Source organism: Sphaeramia orbicularis, chromosome 19 (genome assembly GCF_902148855.1).
Source record: "Sphaeramia orbicularis chromosome 19, fSphaOr1.1, whole genome shotgun sequence".
Lineage (NCBI taxonomy): Eukaryota > Metazoa > Chordata > Actinopteri > Kurtiformes > Apogonidae > Sphaeramia > Sphaeramia orbicularis.
The window spans coordinates 24,209,003-24,231,530 of record NC_043975.1 but is presented as its reverse complement, the minus strand read 5'-3'; the positions used below and the strand labels follow the sequence as shown (position 1 = coordinate 24,231,530).

The 22,528-nt window shown below is 39.9% G+C and overlaps 1 protein-coding gene across 1 annotated transcript; it reads left to right on the top strand.

Annotated features, from left to right (window-relative positions):
- Nucleotides 1–359: 359 nt before the first annotated feature.
- col1a1b (collagen, type I, alpha 1b) lies at nucleotides 360–21,629 on the top strand. The gene is made up of 51 exons (XM_030122058.1): nucleotides 360–580; nucleotides 2,036–2,227; nucleotides 2,782–2,807; nucleotides 3,020–3,055; nucleotides 4,014–4,106; nucleotides 4,814–4,882; nucleotides 5,001–5,045; nucleotides 5,202–5,255; nucleotides 5,629–5,682; nucleotides 5,918–5,971; nucleotides 6,194–6,247; nucleotides 6,342–6,395; nucleotides 6,506–6,550; nucleotides 6,737–6,790; nucleotides 6,951–6,995; nucleotides 7,105–7,158; nucleotides 8,010–8,108; nucleotides 8,232–8,276; nucleotides 8,370–8,468; nucleotides 8,574–8,627; nucleotides 8,727–8,834; nucleotides 9,148–9,201; nucleotides 9,405–9,503; nucleotides 9,691–9,744; nucleotides 9,899–9,997; nucleotides 10,142–10,195; nucleotides 10,286–10,339; nucleotides 10,475–10,528; nucleotides 10,633–10,686; nucleotides 10,908–10,952; nucleotides 11,056–11,154; nucleotides 11,787–11,894; nucleotides 12,262–12,369; nucleotides 12,489–12,542; nucleotides 12,802–12,855; nucleotides 13,027–13,134; nucleotides 13,425–13,478; nucleotides 14,414–14,467; nucleotides 14,663–14,824; nucleotides 15,720–15,827; nucleotides 16,171–16,278; nucleotides 16,453–16,506; nucleotides 17,464–17,571; nucleotides 17,663–17,716; nucleotides 17,822–17,929; nucleotides 18,088–18,141; nucleotides 18,877–18,984; nucleotides 19,064–19,343; nucleotides 19,708–19,898; nucleotides 19,997–20,239; nucleotides 20,339–21,629. Exons 1-51 carry the CDS (start codon nucleotides 499–501, stop codon nucleotides 20,483–20,485), a joined length of 4,347 nt encoding a protein of 1,448 aa, XP_029977918.1. The 5' UTR covers nucleotides 360–498; the 3' UTR covers nucleotides 20,486–21,629.
- The last annotated feature ends 899 nt before the right edge of the window (nucleotides 21,630–22,528 follow it).

Sequence of the window (22,528 nt, the reverse complement as noted above, 5' to 3'; positions counted from 1 at the left end):
GTCTAATGACGATCCAACAGATAATATCATCCAAAATCCAGAGGGTTACAAGTCAGCGACGACATTGTATCCCATAACAACAGTCAAAAGTTTAAAAACAGGCAAAAAGGTTCAGTTTATAAATTCCACAGAAAACAAGAAGACGATAAAACGCGTCTGAACGCAACAGTGCCGGCGCGTAAAATGATGTGTGCGCTCATCATCCACGTTGGAGCTGAAACGTGAACTTGTTTGACATGTTTAGAGACGGCCCCTCTCCATGATGAAGGAGGGACTCTGCGACTGAAACATGTACAAGTTGTCCAGTGCGCACAGGACCTCCCCAAAAGTTTTGGCATATAAAAGCCAAGCTAAGTCATTTGTTTAGGCAGTAGGGAGTTTCTGCTAGGGTCTGGATTGGAGTTACGCACAGACCGGACCCTACCGTATATGAGTGGAGTCTGAGGAGAGAACAGGATTCCCCTTGCCGCAAAGAATCTACATGTCTAATATTTAGACATGTTCAGCTTTGTGGATATTCGGTTAGCGCTTTTGCTCAGCGCAACAGTGCTTTTGGCGAGAGCTCAAGGCGAGGATGATAGTAAGTATCACTTTCAAACATTGATTTGAGTAGTTTTGGAACTGTGGCACCCTCAGGATGTGGATAGCCCTCAAGGATGCTGAGCAGTTTGCTGGAACTGATTGTGCTCTGTGGGATACCTGACTCCAGTGGGCAGTGATGGGGCTTTGATTCATTGGTGTCTTTTCTTTGGAGATCTGGAATCCAATAGGAATTTATAGATCGGGATTTCTTTATTGTCTGCTGCTCTCAGCGACGTGCAGATACTTGCTCCGTGTGCGTCCTGCTGGAGTGCAAACCAGAGGGGAGTTAGAGCAGCTGCACAGTCTTTCGTGCGTAATGGCAAGACATTTGGGTTCAAACAGAGCTGACGCAGAGATCAAGACTAAAAGCACTGGAACGCAACATTTTTTTATTTCATAAAATCTGAGTTTAAAAGTAATATCTTAAAAGCATGCATCCCCACTCCATTACATATGGCAACTAATTCTGCAACATCTAAGAAGGATTACTATAGATTTAACAATAAAGCATCTGGATTTTGTGGGTAGTTCGTTTAAAAGTGCAGAATCATAAGTAGCACACATCTTTTTCAGCCTTTATAGTATTATATTTTACAATAAAGCTGCACAGAAAGTTACACTCAAACTCTCACATCTTTTAGTTTTTGTTTTCAGTAAAAAGAAGAATGGAATTAAAAGTGGATTATGGAAAAATTGCTTTAGTCTGACGTCGCCACCAAAAAGGTCTAGACATCAATTAATCACCAGGGTGCGGAAGACCTCGTATTGTGGGTCAACAGCGCCTCTACGTGGCCTGTACTGGAACTGCACAATCATTCTCCAAATCACCACCCCTTCTCACCACTTGAAGGCCCACATCCACCAGCTGTGATGTGACCAGGCCACCTGTGAATTTCCACTCACAGTTTTTATGTACTCATCTGACATGAAGTACTTACAGGAGGTACTTTGGTCGTGTTCCCATCAAGGCTCGAAACCTGTCATTAGTAAATTTCTGATGATAATGATGATGATGTGCAGCCTCTGTTGATACTTCTCCACAAATGTCAGATTAATTCAAAGTTAACTGCATAAACTGCCTATTTGCATGATTTTTGCAGAGCTTCTCTAAAACATCACAGACTGATGAATGGTCTTATGCTTGAAGACAAAAATGAGCAAACAATGCATATAATATAAAATAGGATATAGTGAGAGGTGGATTGTTTTCTTTTGGATTTAATTGGTTTGGGTAAAGCTTGGAAAGTGTGTGGCCTAGTCCAACACATCTGTTTTCCATATGATGTGAGCCTGTGCATGTGTTACCAGTTCAATCAGACACACTATGCAAAGCAGAACGAGGACGAATCATATTTTTATGTTTGTGCCAGACATTTACTTCATATTTAACAGGTTGTTTTGTGGACATTGTCTTTTTTTGGTGCCCGCTCTCACCATGTTTTCCTCCTTTTAGGCCCATTCGGCAGCTGCACATTAGGCGGACAGTTGTACAACGACAAGGATGTATGGAAACCAGAGCCCTGCCAGATCTGCGTCTGTGACAGTGGAAACGTCATGTGCGATGAGGTGATCTGTGAGGACACATCCGACTGCGCCGACCCCATCATCCCAGATGGAGAGTGCTGCCCAATCTGCCCCGATGATGGTACTACCCCTTGATCCTCTCCAGCATTTTTGTGGTTCACTGAGCTTTGTGGCGCCCCCCAGTGTGTCTCACCTTACATCAGTCTTTGGCCAGAAATGGAACTGAGGCCTTAAGCCTTCCTGCTTACCTGAGGATTTTCAATCACAAAAGAAACACTTGGATTTACCTTTTTTTTTTTTTTTCTTTTTTTCTTTTTTTTTTAAACCAAAGGCATTGTTGGATTATACCTGCTTTGGTGAAGTCTGGCAAATAATGCAATTTCACAACACGACTGCAGGGAGCAACATACAACATCAGCTACACATCTCTAAATACATAATTTTATGTATTTTGCACCTGTTAAATAGTTATATTGTACATTTAGATCAACATCAACATGCCCAGAGTGAGAAATTGCAAATTACTCATTCAATCACTCACTATTATTTCTACAAGTCCAGGATTTTACAGGTAGTTTTGACGAGTGATGTAATTGTAAATGTCATAAATTAGGTTTTATGTTTCTTTTAATTATTCGAGAGATGTTTACATTTTCTCCTTCTCTGGTTCTGTAGGAGCCCCGGAGCCAATCCCCTTTGAGGTATTTACCCATTTTCTTAATCTTTGATTTTTTAAGTAAAAATATACAATAATTACTACGGTAAAGACATATATTCATGTTGATTATTTAGAGTATAGAAAGTTTGCATTGATCTTTTTTAGGAGATGCTGTCATAGCCATGGGGTAGATGATGCACTTTATTGTTTTGCGCAGCAGTAAGGCCTAACTCTGCTTTTCCTGTCTTTTCATAGCCAACAAAGGGAGATGATGGCCCCAAGGGAGATGCGGTAGGTTCCAGATAACGCACATCCTTTCACACTTTAATTTAGCTGGTATATTATGTCCCAAAAAAGAAAGCTCCTGTAAATGCTACTAAATGTCAGTGTATATTACTAAATTAGTCTTGTTCATTTATTTATTTATTTTTTTGCTAAGCCAGTTTAGCTGCATCAGTTCCAGAAAACACACCACAGTATTTTACAAATGCACTGGTTACAGCGTAGATGAAATGTAGCAAGGATTCACACAGTCTCAAAAATATGTTAGTAATGATCTGGTAACTGTGCTGCATTTCATGTTTGTGTATATATTTTAATGTTGAAAGTTACAGAAAATGTATTGTAATTTAATGAATTATTAGGGGCTTATTTGCTTATTATTAAACTGACATGCTATTGACTAAAAATATAAATATATATCCAACAGTTGCTGATGAAGCTCTTAAAACATTGAAATCCCATTGAGGCTCCATTGACGTAATTGCTCTGGTTTCATTTGTTAAAAAGGTCAAAAGGTCACTAGGCCATTAAAAGTTCAAAGGTCAACTATCAAACAACAGGAAAGAAGAGAGATGTCATATTAATAAAAGTAGAAGTAATGTAAAAACATACAAAACAGCTTGAACATGAAGCAATTTACAACATTTTTCAAGATTTTCATGATTCAAAATATCCATCAGTGTTGTGCTATAATTTAATTTTGGATAAATAAATCTGAAAGTATCTGAAGACCATGATATAGAAAACCATAATCAAACATTGCTACTGATATTGAACATGTATATTTTAACAGTATCATGTATTTGCTATGATTACATTGTTAATAACTGATATAAATATAGGTTGACTGACATGGTTTTCAGTGAGTTTTGATACTTTCTGGAAGGCAAATGTTAAATGATGTACATATACAGATGATACATGGAGACATTGCTAAAAGACTATGCCTGTTGTCCTTTGTTTACAGGGTCTTCCTGGTCCTCCTGGCAATGACGGAATCCCCGGACAGCCTGGTCTTCCAGGCCCACCCGGCCCCCCTGGGCCCCCTGGCCTTGGCGGAGTAAGTGTCTCATTAATCATAACTTCCGGGAAGTTGAGGAGGAAGTTTGTATGACGACAATGTATTAACAACTGAGCCGGACAGTAAAAATCCATGTTAGCCTGAATAACCATCTGTTATTCCTCATATGATCAAATTATTCACCAATGCCACTAATTATCCTTTGTTTTGCACCATTTTAAGGAACTAAAATAGACAGAGAAGATCAACTGATATATAGAATAGAATAGAATAGAATAGTTTATTGTCATTGCATTGTACAACACAGTGAAATTTAGAAGCTCTTCACTAGTCATTCACTCCCACACACACACACACACACACACACATATGCACACCCACTTACACACCTACTTACACACCTGCACAGGCAGATATCAAATAAATACAGTGGTAAAGTGCATGAGAGATAAACAGAAGGAAGTTGGATATTTCCTGACATGATTTTTTCAGCAATAAGACACCAGACATGACTCTGGTCCTCAGGTTTAGGCTCAGGGTTCAGTTGTTCAGTGCTTTAAATGGACACTGTCACAATGACACTAAACTCATAATGAAACTGCCAGAATAAATAACTGTAAAGTCATTAAAGTGACTCTTGCAAGAAGACTTTTCAGGCACCTGATTCTACATCTCAGATCCAAATCACTACAATATATTGACGTACAAAGGGGATTTAATGCTCTCATTTTCTTTTCTCTTAACAGAACTTCTCTCCTCAAATGAGCTATGCTGACCCCTCAAAATCCAGCGGCCCACCTGTTCCTGGTCCAATGGTAGGAAGACTCTTTCCTGGATCACCGTTACAGACAAACATACCACAGCTATGCATGCATGTGTAGATATGGACTTGTAAACACAATCTAATTGTATTTCTCATCTTCCAATTAACAGGGTCCCATGGGTCCTCGTGGTCCTCCTGGACCCCCTGGCTCTTCTGTAAGTATTACGATATCAGTTTTGTGACTTTTTTAGATGATGATAGATGTTTTCATCTTTGAGTCATCATCATGTACAGTTCAGCATGTTATTGTGAATACATGGAGAAACATTAAAGAACCACTACATTGATCTGCTTCTCTTGTTGTCATTCAGGGTCCTCAGGGTTTCACTGGCCCCCCTGGTGAGCCCGGTGAGCCTGGTGCTGCTGTGAGTATACAAAATAGTCTCCTTTTACATGAAAATGATGATTTTGTGTAATATCTTCAGATTAGTTATGAAACAATGAAACTGTGTCTTGTGTACCCAAATTCTCATGGTGTTAAAACTTATATAGAGAGCTCTGTTTAAGTTGAAAATGTGAATAAAATATGAATTTGCAACAGATAATCTGTTTTATCATTCTGCTTCCTGTACTTGTATTTACTAACCCATCGACACAACACTGTTCAGTTTGTTAATTGTCATGATAGTTGCCCCTTTATTTAATGCTATTGTCAGATTGTGTTGCATGCATACAGCCCTTAACTGCAGCCTATATACTCAACTATTAATCCTGTTTGTTTCTTTATTGTATTTTTAGGGTGCCATGGGTCCTCGTGGACCTTCTGGCCCCCCTGGAAAGAATGGAGATGATGTAAGTAATTTGTTGTTCATTTGATCCCACTTGTGTCTCTTTACATGTTTTTTTTTAATAGTACAGAATATATTGTATTTTATAGTTGTTTTGATGGACAATGTACAAAAAACGACCTTAACTGTATAAATGTCTCACAGTTTTCCTGCTGTATTTATCAGATCCTATCATCTGCTTTAAATGTTAGTTGAGATATGGGTGCATATGTTAACCTGCTTTATGCGTGTTTCGATAGGGTGAGCCTGGCAAACCTGGTCGCCCAGGTGAGCGTGGAGCTGCTGGCCCCCAGGTGAGTGATGCCCATCAAGGACAAATGTCAAGAGATATTTCTAGTGTTGTCAGAATTTACATCAGAATAATTCAGATCATTTTTGATACTTTTTTTATACAGATAGGAGATCAGACACATAAAATTCTAATGATAGCATTTTAGTTCTAAAGAAATCCAGTTTTCAAAAATTCTCATTCTGTAGTGCTTATAATTTTCATTTTTATTTTTTGTTTCATGCAGGGTGCTCGTGGATTCCCCGGAACTCCCGGACTCCCCGGCATCAAGGGACACAGAGTGAGTACCAAAACACTTATAGGATGTTTTCAACCATTGCAGTGCTATTATGAGTCTTATCTTAAATAATCATGTGGATTAATTTTGTGCGTAGGGTTTCAACGGTCTGGATGGAGCTAAGGGAGATGCTGGTCCTGCTGGCCCCAAGGTAATGCTCACCAAGGACAGCAGTTAAACTCGCTATGCTGACCAGTCAGGTACAGTCATTCCAATAGAAATGTGTCAGAGCTCATTTTCTGTTCCTGTTTTTGTCTACAGGGAGAGCCTGGTGCCTCTGGTGAGAATGGTGTCCCTGGTGCTATGGTACGTGTTTATCTTAACTGAGATGTTGTGAAATGATGATTGTCAGTTTTGGCCTTGATGTGATATTCATCTCTGTAGGCCTTGAAGCTGTTTTAATGGAAATAGTACAGAATGAGATGCAGACATTGCTTAGTCTGACTCATGGCTATAAACTCTAAACTGATATTATGTTGTCCTTTTTCCCAGGGTGCTCGTGGTCTTCCTGGCGAGAGAGGCCGCCCTGGACCTCCTGGCCCTGCTGTAAGTTTTATCATCCAATTTTACAACAGACCTCCAGTCTTATTCATTATGAGTAGTTTTACTTAGGACATAGTATTGTTTGGTTCATGCAGCCAGTTCCTATTGGTCAGAATGATTATACTTTGACATCACCTTGACCTCATCTACTTCTCCTCTGCAGGGTGCTCGTGGTAACGATGGCAACACTGGCGCTGCTGGACCTCCTGTAAGTCTTATGTTTCGTACTATATTGATTCATTGATTGGATTCTACCAGATTTTTGACTATTTTGTGCACTGTGATTGTCATTAACGTCGGCTGTCCTCATTTTCTAGGGACCCACCGGCCCATCTGGTCCCCCTGGATTCCCCGGTGGTGCTGGAGCTAAGGTAGGTCTTCAAATGATCAAGAGATTATCGAAGCCAAGAGATCAATGCCATAGGTCGCTTAAATGTCAATAGGTGTGGTGAGGCAGTTCCATTTTGCAGTTTTTCTCTATCATTCCTCACATCCTTGCTAATATGGCTGACAAACTACTTCATCATGTCCTCTTTTTAAGTATTAATGCTAAAATAAGGATTATGTATACTGTCTGTATGGGTCATTTAACTCTATGTTGATAATTCTGAACCTGCTGGATTAATCTTAATAGGATTATTTCCCTTGAAAATAAGACCAAATTGGACACAACATCTTCACTAATTTTTAAAATCCACCCTCAAATATTGGTTAAATCATGCAAAACTGAAAACAAGAGGTTTACTCTAATAATCTGAATGCTCCATGAACCTTGCAGCCACCAGATGGCATCAGTACACCTCTATTGGCATATTGTCATTGCTGCCCCTCCCTCCATTCTCCATCAGTGGAGGTTCTATTACCATAAAGCCACACACACACCTGCGTTACTTTAAGAAAAAGTAAGATCATAGGAAAGGTGTCAGTGATGTTACAGCAGTCAGTAACTAGGCCACTTTAGATTCTAGTTTTGTCTACTTTTTATATTCTTTATCAAACTAGCATGAAGTGTCCTTATCCCGATTCAAACTCCTCAGAACATAAGATATGATTTTTAAAAAAATAATCTTTGTTCATCTAAGTAATTGATTTGTGAATAAATTAATCATAATTTCAAAAACCCATAGAAAGTGTTTACATCCCCAAGGGCCTTCTTTGTCTCAGATTTATTCACAAGAACGCACATGATATTAAACCTACAGCTGTTGGTTTCCTCTCTTAGGGAGAGACTGGTCCTCAGGGAGGCCGTGGACCTGAGGGACCCCAGGGAGCCCGTGGTGAGCCTGGTAACCCTGGATCTGTTGGACCCGCTGGATCTGCTGTGAGTATAAAATGGATATATCTATAGTGTCATATTTAGGCGTGGAAACATTAAAATGCAATTTTAAGCAAAAGTTTTATTGTTTGGACTCGACTGATGGTATTTTTTTTTCTCTAATAATAGGGTGCCCCTGGATCTGATGGTTCTCCTGGTGCTAAGGGTGCTCCTGTAAGTATTGATCACAAGTTAATATTTGACAAAACTTACAAAATACCCAAACCTGTGGACCAGGTGTTCTGACACTCTGTCTCTGACCCATAGGGCCCTGCTGGTATTGCTGGTGCTCCTGGTTTCCCTGGTGCTCGTGGTCCTGCTGGAGCTCAGGGAGCTGTTGGTGCTCCTGGCCCCAAGGGTAACACTGTAAGTAGAAAATAGATGTATTTTTGAATTTTTTTTTTTTTTTGGTTTATTCCTTGATAGTGACCTAACAGCAGAAATGTAATGTGTGTGTGTTTCTGCCAACAGGGTGACCATGGTCTTCCTGGTGCTAAGGGAGAGCCTGGTGCCAAAGGAGAGCCTGTAAGTTGTTGCTGTTGTTGACAACACTTTGATTCTGTTATAATTATAATTGCTTATCATTGTTTGATTTTGAGCAACATTACCTTCTTTTTCCTTCAGGGCCCTGCTGGACCTCAGGGACTTGCTGGCCCCTCTGGTGAGGAAGGAAAGAGAGGAGCTCGCGGAGAGCCTGGTGGTGCTGGACCCCGTGGAGCCCCTGGAGAGCGTGTATGTTTATTTATGTCTCTAAAATATGCACAGATTGGTACTATTTTTAACACAGAAACATGAGTGACAGACTCTAAATCCATTTGGTTGCATTAGAAGAATATAACATTAGCTAATATTAGCTCATGCTGAGCCCCTGTGTAAAATGACGTATTGTCATTTTCAGGTAAGAAACTGTCAGATCTCTGTCAGTGCTTTACATTTACAGGTCACTTAATGTTTTCATATTCCCTGGAGAATTCACCTGTACTATGGGATTGGAGTATTTTACATCCTATTTAGTGACACTAGATGTGTATGCTTTCTCTTTCAGGGTGCCCCTGGTGCTCGTGGTTTTCCTGGTGCTGATGGAGCTGCTGGTGGCAAGGTGAGTCCATGGAAGAAGCCTGAAACTAGGGCTCAGTAAAAAAAATCAGTCAAATTTGTTTCTTGTTGATTAAAGTTTTCATGTTCACAACTATTGTTGACAAAACATTCAGTTGCCAGACTTTGTAATTGAATAGAACTAGGCTATAGAACTTCACAGTTAGGTCTTGTGCACATTTTTTACACTCCTCTTTTTTATGACAGGGAGCCCCTGGTGAGCGTGGTGCCCCTGGTCCAGCTGGACCTCAGGGAGCCACTGGTGAGTCTGGCAGCCCCGGTGCTCCTGGTGCCCCTGGATCAAAGGTAAGTTCTAAAAATATTAACTCAGATTCAAGATTTCACTCATTGTATTTTTAAAAAAATCTGACTCGTTTGCATATAGTGCAGGACATAAGTCTTTACCAGATGGTATTGTTGTCACGGTGTCTAATATATTTAATTATATTAAAGATGCTTCATATTGTACTAATTTGGAGCATTCTTACCCTAGGGTGTGACTGGTAGCCCTGGCAGCCCTGGCCCCGATGGCAAAGCTGGACCTGCTGTAAGTGTTGACATTCCAGACTGTATTGACTGCCCTTATGAGTTATTTTATTGTCACTAAATCCAGTTTTCAATGCAGTTGCACTCATAGCTTTAAACACTCAAATCAAGATATGAGAGTCAGAGTCAATTTAAAAAATATATATATTATTTAGGGTGCCCCTGGACAAGATGGCCGCCCTGGACCTCCTGGACCTTCTGGAGCCAGAGGACAGCCTGGAGTTATGGGATTCCCTGGACCCAAGGGAGCTGCTGTAAGTTAACAGTCACCTAACCCTAACAGTCCTGCTAATTTAGCTGTCAAATGCTAAAACAGAGGTTTGTAAAGTGAGTCATTAACTCTGAGATATACATTTTCCACAGGTAAAGCTGTGCTAAAAAATGTTCTTTTTCAACAGGGTGAGGGTGGTAAGCCTGGTGAGAGAGGACCTGCTGGTGCTACTGGCGCTGTTGTAAGTATTTTAAAATGATCTGTAATGAGCTGATTATCCATGTAGACAAACAGTGTAGTGAACTGGTTTTTGGAATCCTTCTGCTCACAGGGTGCCCCTGGCAAAGATGGTGATGTTGGTGCTCCTGGACCTTCTGGTGCTGCTGTACGTAATTATTCTACATTAATACCTTCATGACAGGATATTGCCATAAATCCAACCATAGTTGAACTTTATGAAAAAAGAAAGCATCACAACAATAAAAGCTTCTGTTGATTTTCTTTTCTTCTTCCTGTTCAGGGACCTGCTGGAGAGAAGGGAGAGCAAGGACCTGCTGGACCTCCTGGATTCCAGGTAGGGTTTTAATAATGGCCTTGTGTTATTTTGTTGATATATTACTGGTCTTTGTAAGAGCTGACTTTGTCAATCCTAACATTTCCTCTTGAATATTTGTGCAGGGTCTTCCTGGACCTCAGGGTGCTACTGGTGAGACTGGCAAGCCTGGTGAGCAGGTAAGAGTCTCAGGGAATTATAAAATCAGAAATCTTCATGTTTCTTGGCTTATTTTTGTTGTGTCATTCCATGATTCCTTTGCTCATGATGTTTTTAATCTCACAGTGCACTGTGCTCCTATATAAAACACAAAATTCAACAGTATATTTAGAGATTCACATTCTATGACTGTCACAATAAATTGGATTTCATGATAATCTTAAAACCTCTTCCCTTTCAGGGTGTTGCTGGTGAGGTTGGTGCTCCTGGACCTTCTGGACCAAGAGTGAGTATCTCTCACATACACAGACAAACATTTTAGAATGAAGCCATTTCCCTTCATGCTGAATGTCTGGTGTTTACAAATAAGTGTCCTTCCTCTCCTCTAGGGCGACAGAGGTTTCCCTGGTGAGCGTGGTGCTCCTGGCCCTGCTGGTCCAACTGGAGCCCGTGGTGCTCCTGGCCCCTCTGGTAACGATGGTGCTAAGGTAGGTTATAAAGTTCTTCTTGAAGAAGAAATTCTGAAATACTGTTATACTGCAAAACATTCCAAAAACTTAAGGGGAAATATTCCTGATATGAACGCTTACCATTCTCAGTTAAAGAAACATGTTACTTTGCAGCACAAGACCTGAAAAACTTTAAAAGACCTCTGATTTGAGCCCACCATCTAACATAAGACAACACTGAATACATGCACATTGTTCAGTTAGTAATCCAACTTAAAAACACAAGTGAATGAAGCTTTCTGCTCTTATACAATAACATGACTATCACTAAAATTAGATATTTAATAAATTCCAAACTCCAATATTAGAGTTCCTACTGCAGACCATCAGGCATGTAACCTGTCAGACATGGATGGGCCAGCAGGGGCATCACTACGTTCAAATAATGAAAAGACAGAAAAAGGCAAAAGTCACATACATCACCTTTACAACCATTTGGAATCTTTGGTTTTATATATAATTTCCTATTATAGTAGATACTTTACATATGTCTATTTGTGTTTGGTTCAGCTCACATTGTTGTTTATAGATTTCTGCAGATACTTAGACTTGTGCTAATTTGCAGTAGATCGTATGAATGCACAGTAATGTTTATTTCTGTTTGTCTACAGGGAGAGCCTGGTGCTGCTGGTGCCCCCGGTGGTCAGGGAGCTCCTGGTATGCAGGGAATGCCCGGTGAGCGTGGTGCTTCTGGTCTCCCCGGTGCTAAAGGAGAGAGAGTAAGTTCCTTTTTTGTGATTATGTTTTGTAAAATTTGGAGGAAAAAAAAATCATTAAATTTGATGAATACCAATGATGGCCATTTTATTCACTTGGTATCCCATGTGTTATTTCTTATGAGACATTGACCTTAGGTATATATAAAGCAACAAAACTTTCAAAATGTTAGATAAAATGTCAGTTCTAGAGAATTATTAGGCTTTTTGTGTGACTTTTATCCATTTCAGGGAATTCATTAAAGAGGGTTCAGTTGAGTTTTAAGTGCATAGAAACAAAAATATATGCTAAAGTATATACTACCATCATGGTTATATCTAACACATGCAACTTTCATGGGTTAAAATGCTGCATCTACTCTTTTCTCAGGGTGATGGTGGTCCAAAGGGACCTGATGGTGCCCCTGGCAAAGACGGTGCCCGTGGTCTGACTGGTGCTATTGGTCTGCCTGGACCTCCTGGTGCTCAGGGTGAGAAGGTAAGACCAGACTCAACTTTTGAGAACACTTGACATTTTTTATGCATATCTCAGTTACTTTGGGTATCAAAATACCTGTCTGTTCATGTCTTGTCCTTCTAATCCTCTTCTGGTTTTAGGGAGAGCCTGGTGCCATTGGCGTTGCTGGACCCACTGGACCTCGTGGTGCACCTGTAAGTTCTTCTCCAAAAAAGCACCTGAATAAAAGCTGGAAAACAAACACAACATGTTGTCCTTCCTGTTCTAGAGAGCATAACATATGTAGTGAGTTAAAGGCTGGATAGAGAAATCAGTTTTTATCATTTCCATTGACATCCATTATGAATTCAGACAAAGTAATGATTGAAACACGAATAGAAAAAGGAGAAATCATAAATAAGTCAGTATGTACAGTGCTTGTCTTTTCTAATTCTTTTTAATCTATGGTTTTAGGGTGAGCGTGGAGAGACTGGACCTGCTGGACCTGCTGGATTCGCTGGACCTCCTGTTAGTATTTTTTTTAAATAATATATTACATTTTAATGACATTATTGTGAATTAATTTGAATTGAGTTGTGGTGTATAAGGTCTAGAATACAATACTCTGTGTTATGCTTAATGCTTGCATTTTGATGTCAAAACCTGCCCTGACCAGTCTCTGTTATTATCCCACCCTAGGGTGCTGATGGTCAGCCTGGTGCCAAGGGAGAGACTGGTGAGACTGGACCCAAGGGAGATGCTGGTGCACCTGGACCTGCTGGACCTGTTGGAGGTGCTGGTCCTCAGGTAGGTCTGCCCACATATTACATTAATAACTTTAACCTCACTAATTTCATTAATAAACGTAAAATAATTATGGAAAACCCTCTAGCTACAACAGATACAACATCTTTTTCTGTTACTACACAACTATGTATAATTTCAGTTTGGTCAGTTAGAAAAGGGTATATATTCAATATGAATAAATACTGAGCTCTGTAGTTTTGCTGAGGAGAGAGTCATCTAGTGTTAACAAACAATAATTGCTGATGATCCTGTTACTTACCTTCCTGACAAACAAATTTTCATGTCAACAGGGACCTGCTGGACCAACTGGACCCAAAGGTGCTCGTGGTGGTGCTGGACCCCCTGTAAGTATGCCATTAAAATGCTAGATGTTATTATGAACAGTGTTTGGATGGTTACTTTACTTTGTAAAAATAATAAATTACAGATTACTAGTTCAAATGTAATCAGTTATGTAACTATTTTAATTACATCTTCTTGCTATATAACTTATGTTTGATTACTTTTTATTTGCTTCTTAATAAATGATTCAACGTGGGCGATATGAATGAATGAATGAATGAATGAATGTTTTTATTATTGTGTCTTGCATACAGACATGTCCAGCCCTTCCATGGGCTTATAAGACACCATAAATACAAACCAAAGATCAAATACCAGACAATAGGGACAGTATATAAACAAAACAAAATACTGACCTATTTAAACAAACATATCTGCCAGTTTTTCCAGGCTTTACAAACAAATAATGCTAATTTAAATACATTTGAACTAAACAACCGTTTCATCTTGTCATCATCAGTGCACCAGAACATATCAGGATTTCAGATAAAAATGTCATCAAACAAAGAGGCTCTCAATTCATCATATAGAGGACAATACAAAAGAAAATGTGATTCATTTTCCACTTCCCCCAAATCATACAGTCCACAAAGTCTGTTTTCTTTTGGGGTTTGGGTAAATCTCCCAGTTTCTAAAGCCAAGGGAAGGATTCCTGTTCACAGCTGAGCAATTAGGGACCTTTGGTTCCTGGTCAAATTTGCGCTGACATAAAACTCTGTTTTATATGTATTTTTTAGTTGGATGTATGTCCGCAGCTTCGTGATAAAGCCAAAAAATCATGCATTAATTTTAATCACTTGTAACATATTACAATTATATTTATTTTACTATTTTGTTACATAGTGCTTTTTTTATGTGTAACTACTTACTACCCAACTTGTACTGTGAATAAATGACATTTCACCTGTGATTCACTGATGTTTGTGTGTGTTTTTAGGGTGCTACCGGTTTCCCCGGACCCGCTGGTAGAGTTGGACCTTCTGGCCCTGCTGTGAGTTTCACCATATCCTCCACTATGCACTACCAATAACATATGATGAGATAAAATGCAATAAAATAAAGTAAAATACAAAAAACAACCCTAACCCAACCCTAACCCTAACACAGAATAACACAGAGGGTCTGTATTGATTAACTCAGATGTCAAGTGATACCAGAGGAACTTACCTTCTCTGTGTGTTTCCAGGGAGCTTCTGGACCCCCCGGACCTGCTGGACCCGTTGGCAAAGATGGAGCAAGAGGTGCTCGTGGTGAGACTGGTGCTGCTGGTCGCCCTGGTGAGGCTGGTGCTGCTGGAGCTCCTGGACTCACTGGAGAGAAGGGATCTCCTGGTGCTGATGGAGCCCCTGTAAGTGCCTAGAACATAATATTTTACACTACCAGGGGTAAACTCTCCTTGTAATAGAGGACAGGTGTCAAACATGCAGCCCGGGGGCCAAAACCGGCCCGCCAAAGGTTCCAATCTGGCCTGAGGGATGACTTTGCCAAGTGCAGAAGATATTAACAGGCAAGGGTGTTGAACTCAAAAATAACAGCATAATAACCTAGACATAAGGACTCCTAATGTTCTTCCTGGTTTAATGTGAAAAGAAAAAAAAAAAAAGACGTTATGCCTATAAATAATGTCAACTCCAGTTTCTTCTCTTTGATTTATTGCAAAGAACATTAAACTCTGATATCCTTTAACAATAAAACATCAATAACTTAAACAAATATGAACAACCTGAAATGTCTAAAGAAAAATACGTGTAATTTTAACAATTTTCTGCCTGTTTTGTGTCTTGGTAGATCTGATCTGTAATGCACAATACAGATCAGATCTGTATTCTGCCTCAACTTATAACTTATAACTTATAAGTTGAGGCAGAATATTGATCACATTTTTCTTCTTATTTCTTCCCATTTTCTTCAGAAATTTCAGTTTTTTTCAGGTTATTCACATCTTTTCTGTTTGGATCGTTTGTAAAATGTAAATGATTTCATAATTTAATCTTATTTTTTTGCATATAAAAAAAATATTTATAGGTTATTATGTTATTATTTTACTGGTCCGGCCCACTTCAGATCAAATTTAGCTGAATGTGGCCCCTGAACTAAAATGAGTTTGACACCCCTGTAATAGAGAATCAGGCATGCATTTGTGTGCTGTCTGGAAAGCCTCTTTCAGCTCTGAAGAAACAAGTTCTTCAATGAGCTGTGGTGTACATGAACCTGATAACTGATGACTGTGTCCTCTTGTGCAGGGTCCCGCTGGTATCCCTGGACCCCAAGGTATCGCTGGACAGCGTGGTATTGTAGGTCTGCCTGGACAGCGTGGAGAGCGTGGTTTCTCTGGTCTGCCCGGACCAAGTGTAAGTCTTTGAAAACAATACATTTGTCCATCCATAAGCAGTGGCATACATTCAGAATTCTCAAATGTGCTGCGTATTTAAAGGAAAATGTACACTTTCACATACTTCTATATCAAATGTGATTTTGTCAAAGTATATTACACCAATAGGTCACATATCACATAATTATCTGGATATATGAAGATATAAGTTTATAACTTACTGTACCCATTTGGGACAACTGAAACGGAGTGAAACTTGTACATATACATATAAATACATATATAAATATACACCTGTATATTACATACACACATGTGAAAGCTCTCCTCAGATCAACTGATCTGTCTTGTCTTTTGTTCAGGGTGAGCCTGGAAAGCAGGGACCTAGCGGAGTTGTTGGTGAGCGTGGACCCCCTGGACCTGCTGGACCTCCTGGACTGTCCGGTGCCCCTGGAGAGGCTGGTCGTGAGGTATGAGGCGTCAGTACTCTGTGTCACCAGTCAGAATTAAAATCAAACATTTAGACTATTTAAATGAGGAATGGAAACAATTCACATGTACCTCACAAACACAGGCAGAGCTTGCATAATGTTTGAGTGGTAAGCGACACTAAATATTTGACCACCTTCATTTTTTTGTGACAGGGATCTGCTGGACACGATGGTGCCCCTGGACGTGATGGACCTGCTGGACCTAAGGTAACCCTACATGTTAACAACTACAACCACAGATAATCAATGCATGAGAGAATGGCCCAGTAAATCAATGTTAAACCATACACAGTCGCGGAAAAAATTATTAGACCACCCCTTGTTTTCTTCAGTTTCTTGTTCATTTTAATGCTTGGTACAACTAAAGGTACATTTGTTTGGACAAATATAATGAGAACAGCAAAAATATCTTATTAGAGTTTAATTTCAGACCTGACATCTAGCCATTTTGTATGTTTTCTTGATAATAACCAAAATCACTTAAGTTCTTACATCAATATCTATGGCATTGTACTGACAAAAACAGTGCTTTTAGGCATTCCATGTTTTCCTTTCTGTCTGCTTTATTCACATGATACACACAGGCGTTAGTACCTGATTGCATAACCATTGTTTCTGATGACTTTCGATGGTCTAATAATTTTTTCCGCAGCTGTATGTATGTGCACTAACAGTTCAGTGACACCTGGATTCGTTGTTATTATTATATCACAAAAAGGAGAGCAGTCCAGCTACCTCCTGTGTAGGAGTAGGAGTGTGAATATCAATGCTAATGCTAACATGGAGGTTAGAAATATAAATAAATACACGTAGGACAGATCAGAACATTATCATTTTGAATATGTAGCATCAAATGGACCCAGAAGAGATGTGACTGAGGAGAAATAAACCTCATAGTGCTGTAACACGTTAGGTAAATCACATCTCTTGAGTGTTGTAATTTTGTAAAAACAAGCAAACAAAAAAAATATTTATGAGCATTGCTAAAAATGTTGATTTTTCTTCTCCCCTGAATTTTTCTATTGATGCTTTGTAACTTCAGCGAAAGTTTTGGGATTTTTATGTATTATAAATAAAATAAATAAAATTCCACCGGCATGTCGAAGAAATAGCTACCTATTATCTTCCTAGCGCTATCTCAATTCTTACTTAATGCTACTGTAGGGAGACCGTGGTGAGACTGGCATGGCTGGACCCCCTGGACCCCCTGGTGCTCCTGGTGCCCCTGGAACTGTTGGTCCCTCTGGCAAGACTGGTGACCGTGGAGAGAGCGTAAGAACCCTTTCTGCTTGTTTACACCCACATATATGATATATGTTATTATTTCATTTTGATATGAGTTGTTCATTATCTCTTTCTTTAGGGCCCTGCTGGTCCCGCCGGTCCTAGTGGCCCTGCTGGTGCTCGTGGCCCTGCTGTACGTTAATGAACTACTTCTTTGGAAATACTGCAGAAATATTATCGGAAAAATGATCCTATCTACGCTGACCTGAAACGTTAACCTGCATTTGCTTTTAATCAGGGCCCTGCTGGAGCTAAGGGAGACAGAGGAGAGGCTGGTGAGGCTGGAGATAGAGGCCACAAAGGACACAGAGGATTCACTGGCATGCAGGGTCTGCCCGGACCTGCTGTAAGTAACTTCTACATTAGCAGAACATGTAGGACTGTGGACAACTGTGTTGCTACGGCTACCACTGTTCACCATCATCTTGCATATTAATTCAATTACATTCAGTAATAAAATATGAAGCTTTTTAATACGGAGTTAAAACCCTCATCTGCCTTTAGGGACCTGCTGGAGAGAGAGGACCCGCTGGTACCTCCGGACCTGCTGGACCCAGAGTGAGTATAGCTGTTTGACAAACTGTCACACTGAAGAAATCCGTTAACACATGCTTATAATTAATTGTCCTGTTGATGGTGTCAGTACAAGAGTTTGCTTTGGATGTTTCAGTTTCATTGACTGGAAAAAATGGTCAATACAGATGTGACTGAGTTTGTTAATGTTTTAGAAAGCCCCAAATATTCAATGTAAAGAGATTATACATGTTAAACTAACCATATCATAACATTTGACACTTGACACTTTTACCCTTGAACACAATTCAGTTTAATAATGTACAACTTAAGAATAAGGAATATACCAACACCTTTATGAACTACAAGAGGAGATTAACATTACAGTTTTTAAGTGTTATAATGTTAGGTTAGGTTAGTTTATTTCAGACACAGACATAATACAAAACATATGGGAAAAATAATAATAATAATTATAAACAATACACATATAAAAAAATCAAACAATAGAAAAATAATGATAATAATGATAAACAATACACAAAAAATCAAATAATAGAAAAAAATGATGTGATGTTCTGTTTTAAATTTTATCTATAAAATAAAAAATAAAAAACAAAAAATCAAAATTATATAAATTTAGGATAGGTAAAATCCAAAGTGAAATGGCACTATTTTTGCCAAAGTTTAGGATGTAAGGTCAAGTTCACCTGTTCCAAAATGATGGCTTCTGTTTGTCTCTGGATTCTCTTAAGTGACCCTGATGCTTTTGTTTTACAGGGACCTTCTGGATCCAGCGGTTCCCCTGGTAAGGATGGTGTGAACGGCATGCCTGGACCCATTGGACCTCCTGGACCTCGTGGTCGCAATGGAGAGATGGGACCTGCTGTAAGTTGGTCTACAATTGAGACTTGGATAGTCATATGACTGTGGGTGCAGTTTGTAAAACTTTGTTCTCTCCAAACAGGGACCTCCTGGACCTCCCGGACCTGCTGGACCCCCTGGACCTCCCGGCGGTGGATTCGACTTCATCAGCCAGCCTCTTCAGGAGAAGGCCCCTGATCCCCTCCGTGGAGGCTACCGTGCCGATGAGCCCAACATGATGCGCGATCGCGACATGGAGGTTGACACCACTCTCAAGACCCTGACCCAGAAGATCGAGAAGATCCGCAGTCCAGACGGCACCCAGAAGAGCCCTGCCCGCATGTGCCGTGACCTGAAGATGTGCCACCCCGAGTGGAAGAGCGGTGAGTACAAGTCTCTGCCTAAATACAGTGGAACCTGATATTTTCTTCTTATACAACCAACCCAACTTGTATCTAAGGACCCCCCCCCCCCCCCCCCCCCCCCCCCCCCAACTGGCACACGCACACACAGACACACACACACAGCAATAGGTTGTCTTTGTATAATAAAAAAAACTTTTTTGGATGTATTGAATGAGGACCAAAAATAAAGTGTTCAATATTTAAAATAGCACATAAAACCTCACATACTCTCCTGTGATTTATGGGGGACCCAGACCCTTGATCATGAATCATACCTGATCCTTCAAATAAATTATTAAATCGAAGATGAGCACAGCGTGAAACTGTTTGTCATTTTCTGCAGGCACCTACTGGGTTGACCCCAACCAGGGCTCTGCTTTGGACGCCATCAAGGTCCACTGCAACATGGAGACTGGCGAGACTTGCATCTACCCATCCCAGACCAGCATCCCCATGAAGAACTGGTACCTCAGCAGGAATGCCAGAGAGAAGAAGCACATCTGGTTCAGCGAGTCCATGACCGGTGGATTCCAGGTGAGAAGACAGAGCCAGAGTTGATCTTTATTATTTGATATACTGTTATCAGGGTGGAATTAAATTCTGCAAACTCCTCCCTCCTCTTCACTCTGCAGTTCCAGTATGGCAGCGATGGAGCTGATCCCGAGGATGTCAGCATCCAGATGACTTTCATGCGTCTGATGGCCAACCAGGCTTCTCAGAACGTCACATACCACTGCAAGAACAGCATTGCCTACATGGACTCCACCACGGGCAACCTGAAGAAGGCTCTGCTTCTCCAGGGCTCCAACGATGTCGAGATCAGAGCCGAGGGCAACAGCCGCTTCACATACAGCGTCAGCGAGGATGGCTGCACGGTACGTTTCCTGTCTTTGCACTGAAACTTTGATCTACTGAAACATTGGACAAACACTTCACTGTTTTCTAAATGTGTTCCCTTTTCCTTTAATCCGCAGTCACACACTGGCACATGGGGCAAGACAGTCATCGACTACAAGACATCAAAAACATCTCGCCTGCCCATCATTGACATTGCTCCTATGGATGTTGGTGCACCTGATCAGGAATTTGGCGTTGAAGTTGGCCCCGTTTGCTTCTTGTAAAAATGAAAGAAATATGGACATGACATTGTTGTTTTTTTTCTAGCAGTCATCTCTAAATCCTTTTTCTATGCATTCAAAACTCATTCGGCTGCCATTGGTCCACATGCTTAAAAACCACTCTACTGAAGACGGTGTTTGTCCAAATCATGAGAAGTTTTGGGACTGCTACTTTTCAACAACCACAAGGACACTTTAAAAAGAATCTTTTGTTTCCACTGGCAACAAGAAAATAATATATACTTGTGTAAAATTTCCCCCCGGATATTGAGAAAAAAAAATCCAGACACACAATGAAACACAGGTGACCTTTGCCTTTTTCTACCACTGCGGAAGGACATTGAAAACAACCAATGATATGTACCATTTTCTGGTGTTAAATAAATTGTAAAAAGTGTGAAGTGTCTTCTTGTTCTAAATTCATGAAAAGAAACACCTGAGAGTTGCTCAGACTAAAGTGACAACCAAATGAGCAGGACAAAGAAACTCACCTTCATTGCAATATGTAGATGGCTACCTCATAACAAGAAGTCACCCCCAATTTTTCTTAAATGGTATTTTTCACACAAGTCTATTAGGGGGGAATCAACAACATTCAAAGGTGCTATTACCAATTCAATGAGGTCCAGTTATTGGTGATTGACAGTATATTTTTTTTTACTGTCATACTGTAATCATTGCCACTAATGCCTGCAGAACCTTTGGTGCTACTAAATTGACTCATTGTCTTGTTGTCTATGCAATGCAATTGTTTTCTTCTTAAGTGTTGGTTCGATGATGGAATTCCTCTGAAAAGACGATCACTGCAGATGTTATGCATGCAATCCATGTCTTTGTAGATAAAAAGCAAGTGACTCTGGTTCAATATCATTTCCCTGCCCACGTGTTCAGTGTTGATCTTTATGTCTGTTTGCCCCTGTGGAAAAACTCCTCTTCACTAAAAAAAACAGCACACATCTCCCACCCTGTTGTTTATGTTGTTTGTTGATGTCTTTTTCGCGAAGGGTTTCTTAAAAAAGAATTTGAAGCAGACCCACTTTCATGGTTTAAAAGAGAGATTCTGTACTTATTTTGTACATGTATAATAAATCGAGATGTTTTTAATTATTTTGGGTGCTGAAATAAAGCATGTGAAGTGGTCTACTCAGTGGCGGAGTTTTCACTGTCCTGTTTGCAACTGTTGTGAAACTTAAGGCTCTGAATATTACATTAAAGCTGGATTTCACACTCTTCGATACCTTCTGATACACGTAATTTAGTGTCTCCTCCTCTGGAGCTGAAATAGGTTAAAAATCAGCTGTTCCACAATGGTTGCTCTGATTGATTCTGCAGTAAGTGGCAGTGAAAACTAGCCTGATACCTGATGCAATAACCTGGCTTTTCATTGGCAACACACACATTTATATGAGCTCTAGTGCTAATATAATATTTGGAGTTCAGATGCTGTTCAGATGTTGCAGGTTATTTTCAGATTTGTTGATTTAAATTGATCTTGTCTAATCTTTAAACATAACTCAAAAGAAAGGAATTTCAGTTTCTGTGAGAATGTTGTCCTCAGATCAACCTTTTAAAGGGTGAGGAGATGTGTGTTGGACTGAAAACCCCTCCTTCAGACGGAGATACTCCAGCACCACCTTCTGGAAAATTTGTGCAACAACAGTCTGAAGCTACCAAGACTATACAAATGTGCAACTTTTTTTCTTTTCTTTTTTTTTTTTTTTTTTAGATATCTGAAAATACATTTATATTGTTTATTGTTTATAGCACAGGTGTCAAACATGCGGCCCGGGGGCCAAATCTGGCCCGCCAAAGGGTCCAATCCAGCCCGCAGGATGAATTTGTGAAATGCAAAAATTACACTGAAGATATTAACAATCAATGATGTCAAAATCATTTTAATTCAGGTTCCACACACAGACACATACAGTCCAATTAGATTTCATATGGGTTAGACCAGTAAAATATTATCATTATAACCTCTAAATTATGACAACCCCAAAGTCTCTCTGTTTTTTGGTGTAAAAAAATAAAATTACATGAAAATGA